Here is a 26,827-nt window from a genome sequence, read left to right on the forward strand (position 1 = left end):
GGGAGCAAGGGCTCTGCGCTGCTGCTGCTTGCCTGGGGGGAGGGGAGGGCATGATTCAGGCACGGCGTGCTCCTGGCGGAAGGGGTAAGTGACAGCAGGGTATAGCACCCACTCCCAGCGCTGCCACACCCGCATCCCGTACCTCCCCTACTCAGGTTAGACAGCTTGTCCCAGCCCCAATCCCTCTCTCCCCAACCCCAACAGACTTACAGCTGGAGGCAGTTGTCAGCTGCCTGTTTAGTCTATGGCTGAATCTCCAACGCAGCACCACATCTTTTGGGATTTGAGTCGGCCAAATCAAGTTGAGACAGCGATTCAAATCTCTGAATCGAATCGCTGTCCTCCAAACAGGCCACATCTGAATCCAAAGTGAATACTTGCCACTGTGCATAGGCCTAGTTCGCATCTCAGTCAATTCACTGAAAAGCTACCAGGGACATTGTGTGTCAGTTACCCCTTACTAATGCAGACGTGGTAAAATGAGATTAAATCTAAATTCTGGCTAATTCTTAGAATTTGGAGGAAAATTTAAGGCACTATATTGAAGATCAAGGGTTGTTTGCTTAATGTCTGTGGGCCACATTCAGCCTGCAGATCTACCTTATTTGGCCTGTGGAGCCAAGGGAAGGGAAGGGAGGTCAGCTTGGAAACAGCCCATACTTGGCATTGAGCGCTGATAGAGCAGCTTTCCCATCCACCCCACCTCCCAAATGTTGGTGCTAAAGATGCTAGATTAGTGAAAGTAGCATCTTTAAAATTATTTTTATTCATTTTAAACTAACTCGTTACAAGTTCACGGAGTACCTAATGGTTAGGAATTTACCTAATTTGCAGCAAGCAAAAGGGATTTTTGCAGGCCACCTGTGGTGCACGGAGGTGATTTTTTTGCAACAAACCCACCCCTCACCACTGATTGGCTGAAGGGCCCGGTGGCCCTGCCTCTTGCTGGTGCATGGTTGGAGGCAGGACTGTGTGATGGGCAGCCCTCTCAGCCAATCAACAATGTGTCGGGGGGGGGGTGCCATTTTTTTGGTTTCATGGACATTGCCTGTTTTCAGAGATGGTGCCCAATTTTGTAGTTTCTGTGAAACTGTGAATTTGGTAGGTTCCTACTAATGGTCTAACATAGCAAAAATCTTGTCTGTTGAATAAGAAACAACCCATTTCCATAATGCTGTGCAATCTTGATTTGTCAGTTAGCATAAAAACTTCATAAACTAAATGACCTTGTGCAATTTTAAAACTGGGTTGTTGAATCATCTTAATGTTGGCTATGGCACTTAAGATTTTTTTCCAAATTATTACTACTTTTTTAAGCTATGTGTCTTTTTTGGTTTAACTTGTAATCTTGTTTTGTACATTTTTTTTTCCCCCTCATAGTTATCATTCTGACAAGAGCGATGCAAATGAGAAATCAGTTGATGCAACTACAAAAAGGGACAAACCTGTGGTACGTCCTGAAGAAATCCCCCCAGTGCCTGAAAATAGATTTTTGCTGAGAAGGGACGCACCTGTTGTCAATGTAGAGCCCGAGCCGTAAGCAACAGACTAAACCTTTTTACTTTGATTCTTAACTTTCTTGGCTTTCAGAAATGTTCTTTCCATTTATTTTTGTTCTGATCTCCATAAGGGCCCCACATGGTAATAAGAAATTTCTTAGCTCTAAGACCAGCTACCTTAAATATTTGTCATGTTTCTTTTGGAATTTCTACTTTGGTTTCTTTGTCAAATCCCTTTAAATTAGATTTAATTTAATACCTTTACATGCTGCTGTTTATCCTGGAGAGTCCCATCTGTGGTACAAACTTTCAGCTAAAATACAAAGACCGCGTCCAGATAAGCACAGATGTGAGGTACGTGTCACACATACCAGTGTGCCCTGCGCTGCTACCTTGCAGGGTGAGGGGTTGACCCTGGAAGACCCCAGAGTCAAAAAAAAAAAAAAAAAAAAGTGGCAGAAAAAGGCGAGGCAGCACATGTGGTGGTAGCATGCAGTGCCTGAAACCAGAGCCTGCCCAACTGGAGCCACACTCTGGCTGCAGTCCAGGCCTGCGGCTGCAGCCCTAGAAGGCCCCCAGGTAAGGCTGCTGGGGCCAACAGAGTCACTGGCCCTGATCCCAGCCTCCCCTACCCCCTGTGGTAACGTCCCGTGTGCCAGAGTGCATGTGGCATGGGCATTCCATGCCGTGACAAGGTGTTTTGCAGCTGCTTGTCCCCAGGGAAGCAAACAGCTGTGTTCATCTGGACATGGCCAGAGTGTAAATAACTTCTTATTTCAGCACAAAAACCTGAGATAAGCTCTGTTTTGTGTCTTATGGTTTACAGTATTTTATTACAGAGTAGTGGGAACATAAAATGGCGAGTTTATCTTTCCAATTAAAATTGGAAGAAATGTAGATATGATGCATCAATCCACTGGAATTTTGTAAAGGCTCCCATCTTTTCTAAATGTAGGAAGAAAATGCTTCTAAACGGCCCAGAAAAGAAATTTGCACATGATCTCAAAGTAGATGTGATAGAAGTTGCATATGCAGAATTCCAGTGTTTTTCCCTACAGCCCTCTCTTAATATAGTGGGTTGAATACCGTGGTGTAATACACTGGTCATTTATCGATTTAACTTATTAAACCTAGACAACATTTATGAATGTAAGTGGACAATCCCAGTTAAATTGACACTACATGGTCATAGCTCTTAAAATCTTTGCAGCTACTTCTCAGCCTTCTAAAGTATATTCACAAGAATACTGAGTTGTCTCATTGCTAGAATTTACTAAAATTAATAGATTATCCATTGCTGGTAATCCAGTGATGTAGTTCCATAAACTAAGCTTTTTAAATGCTGGGAAACTATAGTGGATTTGTAACCAAAAAACTCCTAGAAAGTTTGCAGATCTGAGGTGCATTGTTTTCTGTAGCCAGAGGCATAATGATTATGATTTAACTGTTATGTCTAGTGCCTTTTAACTCCTCAACCTGAATGCCCGGGTACCCATTCACTGCTGGGTCAATTGGGAGTTGTCTGTGGAAGTCTGAAGTAATACGTGAACTCATGCCTCTGCATCCACAGCAAGGTGCCTTAGCCACTCTGCCCTGCAGTGGACACATGGTTAGTAGATCATTTAAAATGACAGCATCCTAGGGAAAGGGATGGACTATTTTAGCAGAGCATTTTGAAGTACAAGTCAGCAATATTCCCTTAAGTTTTCAAGTTAAATTTGATCTTTTTAGCTAGGCAAAATCACTATAGTAATAACCTACCTTTTTGTAGGAGAACTATATATTTTTCTTGTTATTTCTTGGTGACAGCTTCTAAGTATACTGGCTTTGATATATTGTATTAATCCATATGGTAAATATTAATGGTGTAAAAACAGAAGAAAGGTATTCATGTTTTAGGAACAAGTTTGTATTGTTCTATAGCTTTTATATTAAGCCTGCCTTTCTTATTATTTTAGGAAACTTCTTGATGTTGCACCAGTATTGAGTGACCAGAAGCCCTCAGTCTCCAAATCCGGAAGAAAAATTAAAGGAAGAGGCACAATAGTATGTAGCTTCTGATATTTTCCTCCCTGTCACCTGCCCCAGGATTTTAAATTACTCAGAAGCATTGCTTTATATACAGTAAAAGAGTGCATTTGTAAAACTCTAACCTTTTCCCCTGCATCCCCCAAAAACAGTTTGCCTAAAAGATTGTTCAGGAAAAAATGTCCCTTGGTTATAATCACTTATCAAAATTACTTAAAAGTAAAATAAAGCCAGTAAGATTGATTCCCTTAATTCAGGTGCGGGCAAAATAAGTCCTGCGGGTCAGATCTGGCCCACCAGGCACTTTCATCTGGCCCGGTATGCCCACCAACTAATTGTGCCCTGCCCAGCCCTTCTGACCACGAGGGTGGGAACAAGGCATCCATGTATACACACCCAGCCAACATACCCTATTGCCCCTCACTCCCATGTGGGTGGAAGGGCCCAGCCCAGCCAGCATGCATCTTCCTGGCAGGGCTGCTGCTGACACTGCTGCAGCCGGCAGGGAACCTGTTTGGCTTCCCCAGCATCCCACTTGCTCCAGGCACCTGGTGGAAAAGCAATGGGGACAGAGCTGTAACTGGGCAGGAGTGTGGGACTGGGGCTGGTGGCAGCGCAGAGTGGCGGCACCACAGAGCTCAAGGGGGTACGAGGGAGGGTGTGGAGACCGCCCCAACACTCGCCCTCCATGGCATGTAGCCCCTGCCAGCAGGAGGCAGGAGAGCTTGAGGTGCTTGTGCTCAGCACAGGTGCTGGCGCCTGGCGGTACGTGGCTCCGGCCAACGCTGCACTTGAGGGCAAGGAGCTGTGCACATGCAGTTCCTGCACTTGCGCACCGCTGGAGGGAAGCCCTGCACTCCAGAGCTTGCTGCTTTCACTTCTCCCTGCCGCTCAAGTCCTGGGGCTGTTCCCAAAGTGGTGGGGAACCCCAGCCCCTGCTTCCCCATAGAGTTGTGGGACCTATGTGGCAGGGGGCAGGGAAGGCAGTGGGCTCCAGCACATAGAGGCAGCCTGGCCATGCTGCTCTCCTTGCCAAGATACACAGTGCTGGCCAGAGCCGCGTGCTACTAGGCGCCAGTGCCTATACTGGGCACAAGTATCCTGAGCACCCTGGCCGCTGCCTCCTGCTGCTGCTGTTGCTGCTGCTATGCACCATTGGGGGACTGTGTGGGAGGGGTCCCCACAAATGATGCATACCCACACTCTACCCCCACAATATACAAGACTGCTAAGACTTTATTTTTAATTATTATGCAACCACCTCTTTATACAGTACTCAAACACAAATCATGACAACATTTTTTTTTATAATAAAATTAAAATATGTTATAGTAGGTGTTTGACTTTTAGTACATGATAATTTTTTTCGGTTCTAAGATGGCAGCCTTTCTCCCAAAAGGAGTATTTCTGGGGGGTAAGGGGAGGGACTTCCAGTAGCAAACATCTGGAGTTAGGGGCAGGACTTCTGGTCTCAAGATGGTGACGCGGGGCCGGGGCTACCTGTGCGGCCCTCAACAGCTCACCAAAATTTGTTAAGTGGCCCTCCAGCTGAAATAATTGCCTACCCCTGCTGTAATTGCTACTAGGCCCCAATGTTTGAACTGGAGACAGTGAAAGTAGCTACTGTCCTCTTCCAGTTATTGGAGTTCCCTGTAACAGCCTCTTTTGAAACCTCAGTTGTAAGATGCTGTTTATAAAGAAGGATGATGTACAACAGTGACTGGCAGCCTTTTAAGGCTGTGGGTCAGCTTTGACCCAGTTCAGGTCAGAGAGTGAGCACTGGGAGTGAGCACTAGGACCCAGCTACCACTACTTCTTTCCTCCTCACTAGCATGGGGAAAGCACCCATTGCTGCTGCTTATCTTTGTCCCAGGATGTGGAAAACACTTGCTGCTTTTCCTCCCTCCACAGCAGAGGGAAAACAGCTGTTGCCAATGTCCCCACTGCCCAGTACCTCTGAAGCTCAGTATCTGCAGGCTGGACCAAAAAAGCCCTGCAGGCTGGATTGGGGGTCAGTAGATTGCTGACCCCTATTGTATAGTGTCCAGTCTCCATTGCTCATGTCCCTACATCTGGTTATTGCACTCCTCTGGTGACGGTTTATGTGCGTTTGGAAAAGTGTAGTTAACACTGTTGGGATCTGGGAATTCAGCTGTAGAGAAAAAGGTTTCTTGGGTGCATTAGTTGTTTTGATGGGTTTGGATAGACTAGATGACACATGTAAATGAAAATCAGTTAATCTGCACAGGTCTCATCTCAGGTGCACAGAGCCAGGGCAGTGTATGAAGGAGCTATGGATTATGCGTAGTATTGTGTTTTCAGGTATGATGAGCCACACTTCACTTCTGATTTGGATATTGGTGTTGAAATTGTAGCAGTGCTCGACAAAGAACTGCAAATTGGTGTAAGGTGTAAAAAAATAGGTTTTGTGGCAAGCAACTTAAGCAGCTGAGGTATTTAGTGCAAATGGTCTGTAAGTACCCCCATGGCAAAGATTTCTGCATTAATTACCCCTTTTCAGTACAGGCATGTTAGCATCATGACTCAAGCTAAATCAGTGATGTTTAAGATCTGTCTCTGTAGTATTCTGATATCTGTTTACAGGCACTCTGAACATCTCCCCATCTTACACATGTTCCATTTGTTGTTTCCGTAAGCACATGAAGGAACTCAAAAACCATTTGCACAGGGCGATGATACTGAGCCTGTTCCTCCTCAAAAGTTTGTTGCAAGTTTATTTAGGCAGTAAAAGAGAGGATATTAGTGGGCACCAATTCTCTTGTTAATTGCTCTCTTAATATCTCAGTGATCCGAAGTTTCAGTCCCAGCTCCTGTGCCACATCTACCAAAAGACCCTATTCATCCACCATTACATTGCTGTCAGCATCCACTAGGTTCAGAAGATTTCACATTCCAAAGATGAGCTAAGGTGGAAATTGCTATCCCTGATGCCTGGGACATGATCAGACTTGCAACTTGTCTCGGTCTCGAGAAGAACCAAATATCTGAACAGGTTCCCTGCTGCTTTGGTACCAGGCTCCAAGACAGCACATGGAGTATGCTTGGAATCGGCCACTGCTATTTTCTCTGTGAATCTCTGAGTGTTCCAAGTTGTGGTACCTTCCACCCTGGTACCATTTATCTTGTTAATACTGACTCGGTATCTAAGCAATAAACAGTAGTGATTGAGCTACCTGTGCACCTGATGCTAGAGTCCTTTCCTGAAAAATTAAGAGCCTATAAATACCAGTTCTGGAGTGTTTCAAGACTATCCCCATTGTCCTACCCAACACAGAACAGGTGTTGGCTGTTGTATCCAGAACCATCTTTGAAGCATTTTGCAGCTTGGATGCTTTCCTGTTGGCATCCACCAAAAGTGTTTAGCTGAGCTGCAGAACGCTTTGCTCCAACGCAGGAAGCGGGGCTAAGTAAAGTAAAGAGGGTCTAAAGCTAAATGGAAGAAGTTTTCTACTGGGGCATTTTATTGCCAGTTTCCAGTTAACATCACTGGTTTCAACACTATAGATTATTTGCTAGCCCTAAAACAAACTGGGTTTTCATTAATTACGTAATGAACTGTTCTTAGCAGCAGTATCGGCATATTGAATTTATATCATGGCCACCATCCCCACCTCCTCGCCTATGTTGAAGAGCCCCACTCTCTCACAGGAACTCAATATAATATTAAAAGCGTTGTTGGGTCCACATCCTTAAACAATTACCAATCTGCTTTATATACCACTGGTATATTAAAAAGGCAATCTTCATATAGAAGCTACATTTGTCTCAAAGGATAGGCTTCTCCTGACAAGTTCTGTTTGTACACTGTATTTTATGTTCAGGGTCACTCTTGGATCTCATCCCAAATATCTTATTTCTGAGTTCTATATAAACCAATCCATTCATCTCCCAATTTTCAACTCTGGGTAATGGGGGAGTCTTTAATGTCATACATGTTGAAAAGTCAGGTCCTCTTTTATGCTGACAGGACAAAAAGGAATTTAGAATGGCATTTCCTTCCTTGCCTGTATTGAGACCTCCTGGATGACTTTCACATTGGTTTCCTGGGGCAGGATAGTTGTTGTGTACTGTCTGCCTTTATTTTAATTCTGCTATTTATTCTTCAAGCGATACCACACCCCACCTCGATCGCGCTCCTGTTCTGAGTCTGACAATGATGAGAGCAGTGAAACCCCTCCTCACTGGAAAGAAGAAATGCAAAGATTAAGAACATACAGAGAACCCAGTGGAGAGAAATGGAGTAAAGGAGACAAGTAAGATCTTTGCTGCAAGTTTCAAATGGTTAAGTCTCTTGTGCAAGAACTTTCTTGCATTCATTTTCTTTGCAGCTTCAGTGTGACTGAGTAGTTCATCTGGAAGGATGTTTTCTGTTGGCATGCTTAGTTCAGGATCACACCACCATATTTTCTTGCATACCACACACTTTTTTTCCCCCAAGAATCAGCTGCTGGAAAACAGCTGCTGGTGCATGTGTTAAGTGATGAAATACAGCCCTGGGGCACCCTTGCACTGCTAGTGGAGAGTCAGTAACAGCATCTGCAGTAAGAGCATCTGCCTTGAGGGAAGGGGAAGGGGGGAGAGAAAGTAACCCCGCACATGCTGGACAGGGGCAGTGCAGTAACCATGTGGGACCGATCACTAGGGAGCTCTTGGCAAGGAATACGGATAAATGCAGCAAGTCTAATATTAGGTCCAGAACAAGATTTAATAACTATATTTTTAAAAAGATTGCTAAGGTATTTTTACAGTTTATAAGCGTCTGTTAGAAGCAGCTCTCTTGAAGTTCCAGTAACGTACTAACTGGAATACGAACTTCACTCCCATGTTCTGACAATCTAATACTCTCATTCCGTGTTCTGCATTTAAATATCTGGTTCCTGAATAATAAAAAAAATTGTGTTAGTCAGGGACTAAAATTGTATTTGTTTTGTTCCTTCCTGTTAATATATTTTTAAGATTGTTTGCTAAAGAAACATAAATAAACCCTAACTTTGTTTGGACCTTTTTTTAAGGTTGAGTGATCCTTGTACAAGCAGATGGGATGAAAGAAGCGTGTCCCAGAGATCAAGATCTTGGTCGCATAATGGCTATTCTGATCTTAGTACTGTAAGATATACCAACTATCACAAAAAGCACCGGAAAGAGAAAAAGAAGGCAAAACACAAAAAGAAGTCCAAGAAGCAAAAACATTTCAGGAAACATAAGCAAACTAAAAAAAAGAAACCTTCACTCTCTTCGGAGGTAGAATCCTCTCGTTCTTCCACTAGGAAGGCGAAGTTGTCTTGTGATAATGAGAGGAAGTCACGCTCTTCCTCATCTTCTAGACGCTCATCTAGAAGAGACTGGTCTAAATCTGACAAAGATGACCAGAGTTCATCAACTTTATCAAGCAGAGATTCCCGATCGTACTACAGGTCCAGGTCTAGATCCAGATCCAGATCTAGATCCAGATCCAGATCATATTCCCGAAGAAGTTCTAGGTCAAGAACAGCATCTAAATCATCGCGGTCTCGAAGCAGATCAAGATCTAGCTCTAAATCCAGGCACCAGAAGACTGTGTCCAATTCATCACGGAATACTGTAGTGCGGTTAAATGAAAATAAGGCAAACAAGACTGAACCTGTAAGAGCAGCAATACCACAGAGCGATAAAGTTGTAGTAGCCCCAGTTGTAACTGAAAGCCTTCCAGTTATACCCTTAAGTGACAGTCCTCCACCTTCCAGATGGAAACCTGGACAGAAGCCCTGGAAGCCATCTTATGAGCGAATTCAGGAAATGAAAGCTAAAACAACCCATTTAATGCCTGCACAAAGTAGTTACAATTTAGTAAATATTAAGGAAGCTAATACTACTTCCTCCTACCATAAGCAACGTAAGAGTTCGGATAGTGAGCGAAGTGGTTATTCAAAATATCACAGTGACAGAAGTTCAGATAGTTGGCCAAGATCAAGGAGCAGATCTTCTCGAAGTAGATCCTATTCTAGATCGTATACAAGATCGAGAAGTCCATCTAGTTCAAGAACAAGGTCTCGGTCAACTGGCAGATCCCAGTCGATAAATAAATATCGCAGTGACCAGTCAGGTTACAGTGGGTCTTCCTCATATTACTCCCTTAGTGATGAAGATCGAGGCAGAAGCAAAAGAAAACCTGAGTCAAGTGAACAAAACTTCCAGTTGCTTAAGAAAAGGCAAAAAAGTAGCTCTGAAAGTACTCTTCCTTACAAAAGCTCTAAAGACTATGACGAGTTGTCTCAGGGGCGAAAAGGAAGTGAGAGTAGGTCATCTTCAGACTTTTCTACAGACAGTGAGCATTCTGTTAAGACGGCCCAAGAAAAAGAAGGCCATTTTCAGTCAGAAGGAGAGAATCCAAAACAGGATAAAACTAATCTGACTTCCGACAGAGCCGAGGAAAAAGCTAAGAGTGAGTGGGATAGTGCCCGTTCCAAAACGAAAACCTTCAAGGAGAAATCTTCAGAACGGCCTAGAAGTGGTGCAAAGACCAGAAGAAAAACCTATTCAGGCAGCAAATGGGACTCCGAATCAAATTCAGAAAGAGAAGAGACTCGAAATGGTCGAGACGAGTCTAGGCCTTCATCTAGTAAAGAGGAAGGTGAGGCTTCCTCAGGATCTGATACAGAAATTGGTCCTGTCAAAAGCAGGGTAAAAACTAAAGCAAATTCTTCAGAAGGGTTTCTGGATTCGGATCGTACTTGGAAGACAAGCAAACGGCAGTCCTCCTCTTCAGAGTCTGAGACTTCCCATTCTAGCTCAGCAAATATTAGAGGAAAGACCAAAAAACGCAAGCACGCATCCAAAAAGACTCTGAAGAAGTCACATTCCAGAAAAGCCAAAGAAAAATCAAAGGGGAAAAAAGAAAAGAAGCGTAAGGTTCAAAAACAAAAAGAAGCATTTCACTGGCAGCCTCCACTGGAGTTTGGTGAGGAGGAAGAGGAGGATGCGAATGAGCAGCCAGTTACCAGGGATGAAAAGGAAAAGCAAGTTGCCAAGGACATTACAGATAAGAGTCAACAAGCTTGTGAAAACAGTGACCTGTGCCAAGATAAAAATGAAAATGATGAAAAGTCTTGTGGAGCCAAAAACCCTGCAAGTAAAAATGTTGCTTGCAGCTCATCGCCGGACCATAGTTACCTTAGTAAAGAAGACGGTGAAAAGAGCACTTCAGCTGCAACTTCAAATCCAGAGATAAATGCGACCGCTCCAAACAACAATCTTAAAAATGCCGAAGTAGGTAACCAGAATGGGTCAGAAGATGTCTTACAAACAGATGACAATATGGAGATTTGTACTCCAGATCGTAACTCTCCTGGGAAGGTAGTTGTGAACATCTTGTCTCCCGTCAACCTGAATGCTAAGCCTCAGACTTCAGATACTAGCGTGAGCAAAGATTTACAAACTGAGAGCCCAGAACCGAGTACTGCCAAACAGGCGAACGTCAGGGAATTGATCAACATGAAAGAAAAAAGAGAAATAGGAAAACAAGATAGTAACTCTGTCACTATGCCCATTGCTGTGGAAAATGCTGTGAAAACTGAAATGGGTGAAAGCACACAAAGCAGTATGATAGATAACAAATGGAAACCTCTGCAAGGTGTAAGCAATCTACAGTCTGCTACTAATAATAGTGCTGTAGAAGTTAAAAGCGCTGCTTTGGCACCTGAGTCTAAACCGCAAGGCTTAAGAATAGAAATAAAAAGTAAAAATAAAATCCGGCCTGGATCTCTGTTTGATGAAGTTAGAAAAACAGCACGACTAAATCGAAGGCCAAGAAACCAAGAAAGCTCAAGTGAAGAACAGTCTCCAAGTAGAGATGACAACAGCCAGTCCAGGAGTCTGAGTAGGTCACGAAGTAAATCTGAATCTAAATCCAGACATAGAACAAGATCTCTATCCTACAGTCATTCAAGAAGTCGATCACGGAGTTCCACGTACTCTTATAGGTAATACATTTGCTGTGCAATTTTTTTCATAAACTGCCATTCTATTTTGAAAGATACAAAAGAAACATTTAAGATAAAGTTTCTTGTGGTTTGTGATTTTTTTTTCCCCCTCATAGTTGCATGCTAGTAGAAATTAAATTTCTCTGAACTGGCTTTTATGGAATAAAACAGATTTACAAAATAAATCTTCATGTTAATTCCCATTTTTGTACATCTCCTCCCTTTTTAGTTTGCATTTAAAATTGTTCTTTAATTTTAGGTCTCGAAGCTATACAAGAAGTCGAAGCAGGGGATGGTACAGTAGGGATCGGTCAAGAAGTCGGAGTAGCTCATACCACAGTTACAAGAGTCGGAGGTAAGTTTCTGTGATGAAGGTGATGCCCAGAAGTGCATGTTACCGCAAATTATAGTAAGTGAGGCATAGTGAATCAAAGTAGCTTAATGTTGGAGCCAGGGTTGAGATGGATCAATGTAACTGCATTCTCTGAGCACCCTACTTGAAATGTCTGTGGTGTGTAAGAATAGAAATAGTCTTCAGGACTGCATATTCCTGGAGAATAACTCTGAAAATATGTCAGGCAGCTTCAACTAAAAACACCAAGCAAATCGTGTGAATTTTTTTTCCTAATTCAGCATTTGGTTCCAATTTAATGATTAAAATGTCTTTCCTGTTTCGTTCTGACAGTCGAACCTACAGCAGAAGTCGATCTAGAAGCAGTTCTTATGATCGTCACAGTCGATCCAGGTAGGGATTGTGGTTCTACAACTAATACCAATGGCAAACTCTTCTTACGAGGTGCATCTACATGTGCAATTAGGGCAGTGCAATGAACGTGGACACGGTTCTGTCAGCTGCTCTCTGGCTCGGTGTTTACATGTGCTCCCAGGACCACAGCATGTTGAGCCAGGTTGGAGCAGCCCTGGGCTGGCAGGGGGCCCAGAGGGTCATCCCTGGGCTCTGGGTGGCAGCATCAGGCAATGGAGGGTCTGGCTGAGGCACAAGAGTGCTACAGTGCAGGGCTAGCTGGCAGGCAGCACCTGTACTGTAGCGCCCTTATGCCCCAGCCAGCCCATCGCAGTCTACACACGCATTTGAGCTCACATAATTACTCTACAATAGGATAGTACTTCCCCAGTAGCCCATGTGTAGACCGTGACACTTTACTGCAAAGCTAATTAGTCGGCTCCGCAGTAAAGCACATGTGTAGGTGCACCCAAAGTAAGTAAATGTATTAAAACAGTGCCTTTCAAATTTATAACTTGTGTGGTATTTTTTTAAAAGTAGTCAAATAAAAGAGAACTTGATTGCCTGAAATTTAATCATATCTTTTTAAAACATAAAAAAATAAAGGCACCCAAATATCGCAGTAAAAAAGACATAGTATTAGAACTTGAATAGAACTGAATAGAATTAGATGCCCTTTGTGTATTGCTTCCTGAGTCTGTCGGTTTGTTTTTAACCTTCTACTCCCCCATTTTTTCTTTACTTCCCATTAAAAAATAGCAAGAGAGAAGTTAAGATTTTGATACAGTTGAAAGTTTAAAATTAGTTTAAAAACAGATGTAGTTTGTGGGGGTGGGGGAGTTAAATAAATAGCTTAGTTGGGTAAGCAATGTGAGGCATGTATTCCTAGTACTTTATAAAGAAGAGTACACTATTTGAAGTAAACATTTTTAATCATTTTACCTTTTTGATAAATCCTTCAAATAATTGCCACTCAGCAATCCTTATTTCCTTATATAAATGTCTTTACAACATATATGTCCAAGTCTAATTTTCTTCATTTTAACCAAGACCTTTCCAAAGTCTTTAATGACTTTTTTTCGCCCTATTAAAGTAGGTCATATACCTATGATAGTTACTATAGCAGAAGTCGTAGTCGAAGTAGAAGTAAGAGGAGTGACAGCTATCGCAGATCTCGAAGCTATGACCGACGGTCCAGGTATGTAATTTTAGTAGCACAACTTCAAAACTATAGCTGTATTCGTAATGGAAGTCTTTTAGTGTTTTATTGGAAGCTTAGGGGAGAGACCCTGTCCCCCCATTCCTAATACCACAATCCATATAAAATTCACTATTATTACCAAGTTGTTTTATAGTAATACTGAGGAATCAGAAATGCGTGACCAGAGAAACAGACAAAATCACTATTTCTAAAAGTAGAGGAATTTGAGAAGAGACCAAAAATATTGTACTGCTATATTCAGTCCTTTGGATGTAAGTACATTTGTACGCATCTGTTTCTCTACCTGTGGCAGCACATATTTTAAAAAAAATCTTTATTTAACCATTTGAGAACTAAATGATTGTAGGATTTAAATCTGACTGTTTGTTTTATATGTTGGTACAAGGGATTGAAAAATCACCTTTTAATGCCAAGATGCCCTTGGATGGTAGATCTTTTTTAATAGATACCAGCAAAAATCTTGAGAAGAGAAATAACTGTGCTGACCAAAATGCCAGTGCAAATGACACTTCTTACACTCTAATTATAACTGTAGTTAAAGAGCTGTAAGTGTAATTAGTTACACTTCTACAGACACTGCCTATGTTCTTCAAAGTCCATTTGCTCTGAAAGCTTAAGTTCCTAGCATATGTTTCAAAAAGAACTCCAGTTTTTAAGGCCACTGCTATGCTGGGGTTGCTGTCTGAGTCATGCGGTCCATGGTATAAACGGAAGATGATGGGCAGCCCTAAATATGAAGTGGAAATCCCACAGATGTCAGTGGGCAGTTTACAAAGATCAAGGTTGGATTGTGATGTTGGGTAGTAACACACTTTTGGTTGTCAGTTGTTTAGTCCCTTTTGTCACATCAATTATTGCTCAATGGTAAAATCTGCCACTGTTTGGCACTGCACTGTTTCTAGCCTATCCATTTCCCACTCTTCTTTTCCTTTGGATTTCCACTCCCAGTTTCTAGTCTGTGGACATCACTCAAATCATTCCCCAAACCATCCATCTCTGTCATTAAGATAAGTTTTTTTTATACATCAGAGTTGACACCTGAATGTGATTATAATGGCATGGAGAAAGCCTGAATCTTGTTTCAGGTTAGCTGCTGCAAATCTCAGAAAGACAAATGTGGAATTAAGGTACATTCCTTTGGCATGTGAACTATCTACTAAATAACTTGGACTGGAAAATTACTGCTCTCTCAAGAAAGTTTACTCTTCTAAATTCACATGTCCTTGTATGGCTTGCATGACATTTAAATAGGCTGCATCTTGCAGATTGCGCATATGGTCAACATAACCAGTTCACGAAGACAAAAAAACGCACACATTTAATTTGATAAGCAAATGGTTTTTCAAAACCATATCTTACCATTTCATGGCCCAGTCCTTTAGACTCCTCTTTACTGTTTTTGAAGTAAGAAATGTGCAGGCTCACTCTGTTGGAGAAACCCTGCTGAAACAGCTTTAAAGACTTATTCAAATACATCCTAGCTTGGTGAATTCATGCAAATACGTTTTATTTTTACTCTCAAAATGTAGTTGTGAGAGGTAATCCTACCATGTTTAAATCAGTGACAGAGCTCCTACTCCTATCGTTGGGACTGGAATTTTACCCTGTAACTTTGACAGTATCTTCTATTTTAATGACTATCCCTTTAATTGAGGGCAAAATAATCTTATTTTCAAGGACTATTCATTGACTCAGCTTTGAACTTGAAACACAAACATAGAAATCTAATTTGTAAGGCATTTCACCCTGTTTACCTTTTATTGTAGGTCTTCTGGCTCCGACAGTGAGAGTGACCGTAGTTATTCTAACAATCGAAGTCCCAGCGAAAGTAGCAGATACAGTTGAAAAAGTTTCCTTGGCAGTGTAGATTGTGTCTAATAATTATATATCCACGTTGTTAAATACCTATGATCTCTCAGTGCCAGAAGTGGAAATGAAGGCTATTTACTGAGATGGGTGAAATCTACTTATTTTAACAAATGTTTCACAGAATGCATGCACATGAATGGAAATGTTGAGCACAAATTACTCAAGTTATTTTGTTTGATTTGATTTACTTTTTTATATATTCTTCCCAGTTGTGTTTGTTTGTTTGTTTTTGTTTTAATCAAATTTTCTAAGCCAGGAGATGATATACATGTAAATTTGCTGGTATTCCTTTTTGGGGTGCAGCAGCCTGTACTGTCTCAAAGTATCCTTTTGGCTCTCAGCCTGTTAATCGAAATACATGCCGACAACTGTAAAACTGTGAAGAAAAATACTTACAAAGGCTGCCATCTGCATAGCTTATTAACATGCTTTTGAAAATGCTGGAGCATTAATTCATTAGTATCTTGTACATTCTCTGTTAATCAAACAGCTAGATGATGAAAACAAAGGCTGCCGCTCTGTCTTAACTCTCACCCCATTATACGTTGGCATTGGAGAGGTGGAGGAAAGCGATGAGATGCACCGTGCAGACTGCAGTATTGTGGCTCTGTGCAAAGAAAAAGATCATTCAACTTTGATTCTTCACTTGCTTAAGAACTCAGATGTTCTAAAGTGATTTTTGTGACACTTAACATACAGGTTTTAAAATAAGACCTTGCTTCTAAGCAGTGCTATTTCAAATACATGTTACTGTGCTAGGGGCATGTCACTGCATCCATCTCTGAAGCTGAACATTATACTAAACCTTTGAGTTGTATCATGAGTTCATACAAAACAAACCCAACTAAAACAGTTTGATAGAGTAAAACATAATGGCTCCTTCTGAACTCTTTGTAGAGAGAACATTGTCAAAGGTGCATCCCTCTATTGTAGAGGGATATATAGACATGGGACTATGTACTGTTAATCTGTAAAATGCTATTACTGTAAAAATACTAACGTCTAATAAAAAATGTGTACGGTACTTGGGACATTTAATACCAAAAATGAGTCCACATATCAAAGAATTGTTTGTAAAAGGTTAGTTTTTAAATTGAGGTGCATTTAATAATTCTTAATGTTCTGATTCAGTTCATTATAATTACTTGTAAATTGTTCAAGTGTTTAGGAATATGTATACTAAGGAGTGATCTTTTTATTTTTTATTTTTTTTTGAAAACTGGGTTAATAATGGAAAAATCTGACTAACATAGCTATAGCAATGCACCTGAGTACTGATGTATTATAGCATGCCTTACTAATTTTCTGTAATTTTTTTTTTTAGATGCTTTGGTTTTTCCTCATATGTTTTGAAACAGAATATTTTTTTTTATCCCATCAGGAAACAAGCGCTTTGAAATGTAGAAGTTTTGTTGTAACTTTTGTTTTTCTCTTGGTTATCAATTCTCACGCTTTGATAGCATGGAAGTACTAAAAATTGGGTTCCCAGCTGAAACATGCAAAGGACTTCAATATTTTTACCTTTTGTTTCATCACATGTTGCACTCTGTGTTCTGTTTGTCACAGGCTCACCTGATATGCAAGATCCTGGGGATACCCTACAGTGGCCCAGTAGAGTTACTAATACCCAGATTACAAATGGCTCTTAATCCCAACTTTATGTAATTAAATCCCTCTAATTAAACCCTTTTAACTCTTTCTTATAACTCAAAAAGAGGTTATATATGCAAAATGCATAGTTTATAGAAGTAGATGTTTAATGTTAGAAAGCATTGCATTCTAGCATTTTTTTGTGTTTACACAACCTTTTTTAATAAGGTAACAACATGCTGTACACAGTTGTGAAGCAGGTATTTTGTTGTGAACTGTACCTGATACAGCTCCGTAAGATTGCTCCCAGGCTATGACTTCTGCTGTGTTTTTGGTCAGAGTTTATCTGTAAAGCTGGGAAAATATCATACGAGAGAGAGACTTGTACAATAACTTTTTTTTAGCATACTTTTGACTGCTGTTGTATTTAAAAGATTTTAATGGTTCACATCAGAAATTGTTAACTTTATAAAAGGAGGCACTCTGTTTTTCTATTTTTATTTTAAATATTGTATTACATTAAATTGTGTTTCTAATAGAAAATGCATCATTAAGCTGGTTTTATAATGTCTGTTTACTTATTGTAAATTTGTTTTTCTGAAGCAGCTGGTATTTGAAAATGTAAAATACACTTTTGTACATACCTGCAAACACTGATTTCTGTACATGTGGGGGGAAAAAATTCTCCCTAACATTTAGAAACCTTAAATTATACATATAATTTCTTTGTCATTCTGTTTCTCTAAAAAACTACAAGTTGTCTTTCTATTGAGGTCAGGACAAGAAAGGATTTCTCTGCAAGTCTTTGCAGCATACAAGCTTTAAGAGTTAAAGAGTTTTTAAAGTATTTTGGTGTCCAACTATAACTCTACAAAATATGTAAATGTTCATATCCTTCTTGAAAAGATGTGTTTAATAGGTAGTTATGGAAATATCTAAACCTACTCAGCTTTTTAACTAGGGTAATTTACTAAATAATCTTTCCCAAATATACATTTCCCAGATTCATTTTGTAACATAGGAAAATGCATTATTAGTTTAAATTAGCAGATTAATAGATTAGTCTACTGAGCTGTTAAGTCTTTTTAGATTTTCTGCTCCAGAAAAAAATGATTACACTGGAAGTGCTGGCTTTGTTGAAATGGAACCGGTAATTGTACATTGTAGAAATGAATTTTTGAAAGTGGAGGCAAGTAAGTGTGATTCTCTGTTAGCTAGATCATAGCAAAAATTAAAGCTAACCCATATTTCTGTCCTGTGGGGCCTTAAGATGATCTGTTTTACCACTAAATGAAAAGCAAAGTCTATGGATTGATGCTGCTGTAAGAGTAAAATCTAACTGCATATTCCCATTTGGAAAAAAAATATCCTTTTTTTAGTCTTTTTTTTTTTTTTTTAATTAAAAAAAAAAAGGTGTTTATAAAGCAAAACCTTCAGAGCATTTGTTTTAAAGTTCCGTTTTTGAACATCAGGATTTATAAGTCAGACACTTCATAGCTGATGTATCTTTTTAAGTAGTGCTTTACAACAAAGAAACAAGTGCACGTTTCCTCTGCAACTTGACAGTCGCACTGAGAGTGCCTGTGATTGCAGGGCTCTCAATCTCCTGAAGCGAGAATGAATGTAGGCATTGGACCAGACCTGTGCTTCTCAACGTCTTTAGACTCAAGGCACCCTTGCAAAACATGTCAAAATTTAGCAACACCCCATTTAAAAGAATTAATATGACTATTATATGAGCGTTGTCGTTAGTTGGAAACTGCCAGTACCACCGGACACCTCTTGCAGAGCCATATCAGGAAGGCAGTGGCGGGAGTCCCCAGTCCCACCCTGTTCGGTGTCTCCTGCAGACGGGCAGCGGGGCGGGCAGGTAGAACTGCCGGTGCATTTGCGTGTTCAGGAGGCATGTCGGAGTCAAACCAGGAAGAGCTGCCTCAAAAGGTTGTGCTACCATAATGTAACCGGGGCCGGCGTGCGCTCCTTCTCCAGCTGCTTCTCTGTTGGGCTCTGACGTGCCCCCTGAAAAGAGGTACAGGTGATAATTTCACCCTGCAGCAGTGCTGGCCTGGGTCAGCACCCCATGGGTCATAATCAATGGACTAGATTAAAGCAGTCCCTTCTGGCCTTAAAAAAAAAAAACACACAAAAACAAAAAAGCAAACTCTAAAATTGGTCTTTAAAAAAGTCTTGTATAGTGTGATGGATTTTTCATTTGTTCAGGCCTTGGTTTTTTCCCTGAAGGGTGCAAAACATTCATGCCAAGTATTTCAAACTTGTATGCCTAAAATTAAGCACTTGAATAAGTGGGCTGACACTCGCAGGTACTTGAGGGCCTTCTGTTCAGAGACCAAAAGTAGCACCTGGAATTGCCCCTGGGAACAAATGTGGTAATCTTTGCTGAGTGGGTGTTACAGTTAAAAATAATGTAGTTGACATCTCGGGATGTGTCATGGGAGCATGGCATCATTCTGCAAAATGGAAGTCTAAAATCCTGTGTTACATAAAGCTATGAAGGATGCAGGGTTCAAATTCAATAGAGAAACCTAAATGTATTCAGCAGAGATTATATCTTTCACTGTTGGGCTAGATAGCAAATAGATAAGCCACTGCATGGCCTACACAATGCTGCAGCTGGGTGGCTTCATGGAGGAAATGATCTTGGGAATCTACCACACCAGATAAGGCATTTCCCCTCTAATGTGCCTAGGATAGGAAAGCTACCCAACTGTCCTGACCAGAATGCAGTCCATCAAGTAAATAACATGCTCATTTGCAACAAATTTTAAAATTGAACATGAAGAGAGGTCTTTAGTTCTTCCAGTATCGCGCTTCCACGTGGGCTATTTGTGTCCCTGTCATTGGGTGTAAGCAGCATTTAAAATGCTTTTCTGAAAATGACTCAATATCTGACAGCATATTAAGTTTCTGTTGATGACATTGTGTAGTTCATCATGATTACAGTTTGGAGCAGGACACAGTATTGGACGACCTTGAGCTGCAGGACTTGAACTCATCTGGTGTCATCTTCAACAGGATTTAAATCCCAGGAAGACAAAGCTTCAAATGCTCCACCTCCCCTTATGCATCAGTATTACAGTACCTTCATTAATACGGCTGTGAAACATTAGCAGTTTTCCAAGTGCATTTTAGAAAGGTTTTTCGCTGTTTTTTCTATAGCAGCTTAAACCTCTGTTTTAAAAATCTTATAAACAGTTAAAGTGACCAAATCCTGTATTTCAATACCTACCTACAAAACTTTTTTTTGAAGCCAAGAGGCTTGTGTACGTGCAAGTGGATAGAATATGCTTCAAAGGATTAACTTGAAAAAAGAAAAATCTTTAAATCTCTCTCCCTTAAAGACAATCTGCAGCTGGGTCTTTACATGAGCGCATTGACTTTTATTGAACATCTATATTGTAATGACACTTGGAGGCCAATCCCTTTGCAGTCTCCATGTCAGCACCTTGTGCAAAGAAGACAGAAAATGAACGTCCCTTCCCAACCAGCATGAAATATAAAAGGAAACATGCCAGGTGGCTGGGACAAATAAGCAGGTGGAGAGATGAGATGACAGCCCTCTTCTGCTTTTCGCTGATGTAGAAAGGTCTAGTTTTGATGGACTTTTTTGTCAGTTATCAGAATTGGCAGCACTTCTTTTCCTTCTTTTGTCAGAAGACTTGTTGAAGGCCTTGGCAAATGATGTGGTTAGCTCTTGCACTTGTATACAAGGAGATGACGGGCTTGGTTCTTGGATAAAAGCTGCTTTTCTCCAAACCACTGCAGGTAGTCATTGCAGTTGGTTAACAAATGCAAGCAAGCCTGGTTCAGTGGGTTTTTTAGGATTCAGTATGGTTTCCCTTAGTCAGCAGTTGAGCTCCGCGTGTCTTACTAGTTTATCAACTACCACCCCAAAAATCTGGTCTCTGAATCTGTTTCTAAAATTGAGTGGAACTTAGACTGGATTTTCTTTCTTTTTTTTTTTTTTTAAGGGAGTGTACTTTTTATAGTTTGTCCTGACAGGGCAGGATTGTGGAAACCTTATGTCGGTGAGCACAGGCACCATGCGAGCCATCCCTTTGAAAGCAACCCTTCTGCCTGGCCCCAGCATGTCACTGACACGAGAGATGCCGTCCTGAACCCGGTAATCTTCTCTTCATCTTACTTTGCAAGTTTTTTGGCAACAGGCAACATTACACTGGGACCTGGTGAAGATAGTCAGCCACCTGAGTAAGCAGAGCGAGCTGTAGCTTTTCTTTTGCTAGGGAATTCATAGACGTTGTGCGATAAAGGAGACATTTGAGTCTCCGTCCCAACCTGGTCCTAGATTGTAAGCCCTAACTGCAGAATTGGCAGTGGTGTCCTCCCCTCCACTAAACCTAATCCAGTCCCTTTCCCACTGTCCATATGGCCCCTGTTGCCAGAGTCCACAGATTACCCAGTCTTTAATATATTCATCTTCACTATGCCCGGGTGAGGTAGGGAAATCCTGTTCCCATTTTACAGGCCTTTCCCCAAATGTCAGCCAAGGTCACAGAGCCTGGCACAACAGGCATGCACTGCATTTGAAAGATTGTTTGAGTCTATCTCCAACGTGTATTTGGCCCAGTAAAAAATCTTCACCTCTTGCATAATTAAGCCCAATTTTAAGTCCCAGGCTAATGATCTGGTCTGGGGATCGTTCTTTATGTCTGTCGGGTGGTCGGCAAGTTGCAGAGTCTTGGAAGATCAGTGCTAAAGAAGGTTTGGAGCCAGCAGGTTGCTGGCTGTGGACAAGTGATGCAAGTCCACGCGACCCTTCAGGATCAAGAGAGCTACGTCCACTCCCACCAACCAAGGAAGAGCTTGAGCTGGGTGAAATAAGGTGCGTGGCTCTCCTCTAGTCAGCCCACAAGGTGAGCCCTGTCCACTTGAGACAACTAAAGGACAGGTCCCTCAGTAAATTGCCCAGATCTGTGACGCAGTCTCTTCTGATGTCCTTCAACAGCGATAAAAGAATTGACACCAAAAGCCTTGTTGGAGATGGGCTGTTATGAACTGCTTGCAGATGCAGAAAGAGGCAGCAGCACATTCCTACTGTTCCCAGGGGTTTTGCTGCCTCAAAAGCTGGGGACGGTTCAGTTCTTCACTTTGAATGGGGAAGAACAAAAGCGTAGCAGCCAAGCAAGTGCTGGGCAGCCCTGGCCCAAATCCAATGCAAAGCTGATGATCTGGCCTGCCCTTCGGGGGTATGTGCTGTGGGTCGGCAGGTACAGTCAGGACAGCCTACTCCCCTCCATCTGGGGCACAGCTCTCGCTCCCCGTAATAGAAGGGATCTGCCTGGATCAAGGCTAGAAAAGACCTTTCTGTCATAACTAAGAGCTGGACAATGACTAGCTGCACCTTGTTCTCCGAGAGGGGAAAAGGTTTCACCCAGTGGCTTAGGTTTCACCCAGACTTAGCTGCAGTGCAGCACAGATGGGGACAGATGCTCCACAAAACTTGCCTCTCCTTCAATACTATTTCTGCTCCGCTCTGCTCAGCAGCTGGCCTACATGGTACATGCTGGGTATAGGCTGGAGGGCAGACTGGGAGATGGATGGAGGTTCTGGTTCAGTTTCCCAGGCTGCTCCTGGAGCCCAGTACTGCCCTTTACAACCTGTGAAATGGGAACAACAGGATTTCCGTACCTCACATAGGCATAGTGCAGATGAATATATTAAAGACCGGGTAATCTTTGGACTCTGGTGATGGACCATATGAAGTGACGCTTTTAGTTACGGTCATTGCCTTATTATTGCCTGCAGTGTCACTCAGGCTAGGAATGGACATGGCATCTTTCCCAGGACAGGTTATAGCTAGCAGAAAAATCCTGGAATTAGCACGTGCACCTATTGTCCTTCTCATCGGCGTTTGGTGAATGCACTGCCCCTTTTCTGCCATTGATTCAGTGATGCTATCCCAGGATTTGCTTTGCAATATTCCAGGACAAGCTACTGGCACGCCTGAGCCTTTGTAGGGTTTGTCCTAGGAAGATGGGATGGGGTGTCTGGACAATTGCACTTTGTCCCAAGATAAAATGGGTTATCTCAGGACAAACGCGGTGGTTGTTTATAGCTTCAGTGAAGAAGATGGATGCATCTTCGGCCGCAGAAGGTCCACAGGAGAGGAATGCTGCTGGTACCAAGCTTGCTGGATTAGTTTGGAGAAACACTTTACTTTTAAACATGTTAAGCGTAAAGTCCTTGAACAAGTTGGGAGCAGTGGGGGTCAAAACTTGTATTTCTTAATCGCAAAGCATTATGCTGCCAAAAATTGAAAGCTTGAGTTCTGTTGGCCAGCCTGTCACTCGCTTGTCAACTTCTATGTGTGGCCCTGGCACACGGCAAACGGAGTGGGCACAGCTTACGGAAGCATATGTTGAAGGACAGAAACACCCGCCCCATGGCAAACCGAAATGCACAGACACACAGCGCAAGTCCCAACAGATCAGCTCTTGCCAAAGTGAAAGCGGCTGCCCCTCGCAGCTCTGAAAGACACTTTCCATGGAGAATTGTTTCTGAGCTAAGAAAGCTGTTCTGCAATGAGATGACTTCACTGGCCCTTTAAGCGGGTAGAAAATCGGGCAGCCGGTATCTCATACCCGGATTGAGGCCCTCCATTTCAACTCGCCTCAAAAGGAAGTGGCAAGAATGATTTTGGGTATGCAGGTGTATGGGGAGGTGAAAAAGGAATAGTTTCAATATGGGGGCAGAAATGTTTCGGGGGGAAAAAAAATCAATTTATGCTCCAGGCCGACACAGAATATTTTGCCCTGAAAGGTGAACATTTCTCTAAGTGGCCAAAGACAGGAACTTAGAATGGAAACTGTTGTGCACCCTTCACCAGAATGGGGAAACTCCTGATACAGAAGTGCCCTTAGGTGTGGGACATATGCATGTAATGTCATGATAAAAGAGCTAAGTTACCAGCAGATGGCACTCGGGACTGCAGCATAGTTCCTAGGTGGGGCAGGGCCAATACATCTTGTGTATGAGGAAAGACCTTATCCAGATAAGAGAGACCCACTTAGATTCCCGAAGGGGAATATTATAGAGATGCATAAAATCACGAAGAGTGTGGACAAAGTGAACAGGGAACTGTTATTCACCAAGTCCCGGAGGACTAGAACTAGGGGGACACCCACTGAAATTACTAGGAGACGATTTCAATTTAAAGCCAACAAGAAAAAGTATGTTTGTATGCAGCATGTTAACTTGTGGAACTCCTTGCCACAGGAGGTGGTGGTGGATAAGCCCAGCCAGGTTCAAAAAGGAACCAGAGAAATTCATGGATAATAGATCTGTTGAACAGGACAGTTGGAAATGTTTCCTCCATGAACATCTCTCAACCAGTGGTAACAAGGGGATAGATCACTCTTGATTCATTCCAGTCAAAGCTGGCCCTGTGTAGTATCCACTCCTGCCGCTGTCGGAGACAGGATTCTGGGATAGATGGGCCATTGCCCTGACCTAGTGTGGCACTTATATTCTGATGACCAGTTTTCAGGGGCAGAAGTTCAGGGCAATCTTGGTTGCTTCTTAGATCTCTGGAACCAGAAATAGCTTCCTGCTCCAGTTAGTTCAATCGTGGCATTGCAGGCTGATCAGGTAATCTAAAACCAATGTTTTCCAGGGGACACTAGGACGCATCCTGGACATTTGGGACAGTCCCTGAAGAATCTGGTCTGCTGTTCACTTTATGTCTAGAAGCATTTTGATGCTAGAGAATGTAGTATTTATAGCAGCCATCACACGTTCAGAGAAACATTTAGAACATTTCAAGGGGAAAGTAGTGGTTGGCGTACAAGTTTGGCTGGCACCTGCTTTAGCCCCAGTCCAGCTAAATATTTAAGCATGTGTTTAATTGTAGGACTGTTGGGTGTCAAAATCCCATTGGTATCAGTGGGATTTCATGAGCTCAGTTGCTTTGCTGAAGACGGATTCACTTAAGCACATTCTCTTAAGTGCTTTGCTGAATATTGGCCTAAAAGGGAAAGAGAAGGAGCACACATCATCCTTGCACCTAAGCACATGGGGGCTGTGACCGCTGCTTGCTTACCATGCCAGGTGGTCCCAAGCTGAATCTTGCCCCAGAAACAGAATAGCTGTGTGTGCATGGTGCTGCACTGGAGATAGCACATATGTAAGGGTGCTTCAGCGGGGCACAGCCTTGCACAGCAAGTGAGCTCACTTGAGTCTCCATGTGACTACACGCTTGGAGGAGGAGGAGGGGAGGAAGAAGGTTAGCTTGAGAGATCCTGTGTGGCCTGGGACCAGTGACCTCCTTTGGCCACGCACGTCAATGCTCCATCAGTAAATGGAGGTAATGCTTGTATAGCTCATAACAACTCTGGTCATAGGGATCCTGGGACTGGAAAGCACCTCTTAGACCATCACGTCTTAGTTTTTTTTTATGTTTGCAGGCATTCAATAATGAAAGGAAGCCCCAAAATCACCACTTGCAATGCTCACTCACAATAGCCCATGTCCCAAGGACACCTTGTAATCTGCCATAGGTAAAAACAGGCGAGATGAGGGTACTGGCAATGGTCTGCCACTGCAGCAACAAGAAAGTAGTAAATGTTTTCGATCCGAGCCTTCAACGCTCAGAAAATCCAAGGAGAAGGACTATGTTGCACACTCAAGAGGAAGGCAGTCCCTACCCCCTCTTAATCTGCATCAGTCTGACCTAGGGGAAACATTCCCTCCTGATCCCAGTTTTGGGGACTGGTATAACTCTGAGCCTGAGAGCAAGACCCTCCAGCCAGGAATCACTGAGTTTCCAGGGCAGATGAGGGCATCAGCACACACCAGTCAACCCCCAGCTTCTTATAGTTCCATAGTTTCTAGGGTCGGAAGGGACCTGAGCAGATCATCTAGTCCGACCCCCTGCCATGGCAGGAAAAAATACTGGGGTCTTCTTGTGTCTCTACACCACATTTGACCATTTTGATACATGCGCTTGTGCTCGTTCATTGTACCTTGTGAGATCTTTCATTGTACATGTGCCTTCAAGCAGCTGGCATTGCTGCAGGTGTTGCACAGTCTGAGGATCTGTGCTGCAGTCGCAGGTGGTTGAACCAATGGTGCTGCCCCACTTCTTTATTAGTTCCTTGGAGCACTGAACTCTGGTGCACAGGTGGTTGAGACATTGCCACCTTTGCCCTGGTTCATCAGCCCCTGGTGGTACAGATTTGGCTACTGAAATGTCCATCTTTTCAGTGTTAGGTATTTTCTTCAGCCTCTCATTCCACATCTGTAGTCGCATCTCCTTGGGTGTAGCATCAAGAGGTTGGTGCTGATGAGGAAGCTCCTGCATGACAAAAGATGTTGGTGTGCTGCGGGATGGTCATACAGAGGGTGTCTCACATCTTCAGTTTGTCTCAGTCAGTCCGTCCTGCTTGCTGCCGCTCTTCTGATGTCGAGCAGAGCAATGCCAACAAGCAGGTACACACTTTTTTGGCTGGTAGGCTTCAGACATCCTGTGATGCATCAGCAGCTATCATTCAGAATGGAGTCTGTTGACACTGAATTTACAAACCAGTCATGGTACTTTGTTCCCAGTGGGCCCAATCTTTCTGGATGACCAACCATGACCCTTTCTGTTCGATAATAGGCAAATGCTATTGATACACAGTGGGAGTGTCTACATGAGATACTTGCTGCGCATTGGCCTAATAACACTGTGCAGTAGCGTGTCACAGCAGAAACCATGCTAATAGCCTACTGCACAGTGTTATTAGGCCAATGCACAGTAAGCATCACTAAACAACCACACACTGGAGCTACTCCACACTAATTTTAGATACTGTACATTTAGTTAGTGCTTTATTAAGGAAGTTGTAGACTAAATGTGCAGTATCTAAGACACATGAAT

The 26,827-nt window shown here is 42.4% G+C and overlaps 1 protein-coding gene across 8 annotated transcripts in view; it reads left to right on the plus strand.

The window, feature by feature from the left end:
• Positions 1–18,292, plus strand: part of NKTR (natural killer cell triggering receptor) — a 49,485-nt gene extending 31,193 nt beyond the window's left edge. For 3 of the 8 annotated variants that reach the window (XM_090047865.1, XM_090047864.1, XM_090047863.1), the window contains exons 10-17: positions 1,381–1,536; positions 3,458–3,545; positions 7,656–7,801; positions 8,561–11,506; positions 11,766–11,861; positions 12,192–12,251; positions 13,345–13,449; positions 15,240–18,288. In XM_090047865.1, coding sequence (XP_089903991.1) covers positions 1,381–1,536; positions 3,458–3,545; positions 7,656–7,801; positions 8,561–11,506; positions 11,766–11,861; positions 12,192–12,251; positions 13,345–13,449; positions 15,240–15,318 — 3,676 coding nt within the window. In that variant the 3' untranslated portion in view covers positions 15,319–18,288. Of the gene's footprint in view, positions 1–1,380; positions 1,537–3,457; positions 3,546–7,655; positions 7,802–8,560; positions 11,507–11,765; positions 11,862–12,191; positions 12,252–13,344; positions 13,450–15,239 lie in introns of all 8 variants that reach the window. The other 5 variants (XM_090047869.1, XM_090047870.1, XM_090047868.1 and 2 more) reach the window with 4 other exon arrangements.
• Positions 18,293–26,827: the final 8,535 nt, after the last annotated feature.

The sequence above is a fragment of the Crocodylus siamensis genome, chromosome 5 (genome assembly GCF_052110815.1).
Source record: "Crocodylus siamensis isolate JL-2025a chromosome 5, ASM5211081v1, whole genome shotgun sequence".
NCBI lineage: Eukaryota > Metazoa > Chordata > Crocodylia > Crocodylidae > Crocodylus > Crocodylus siamensis.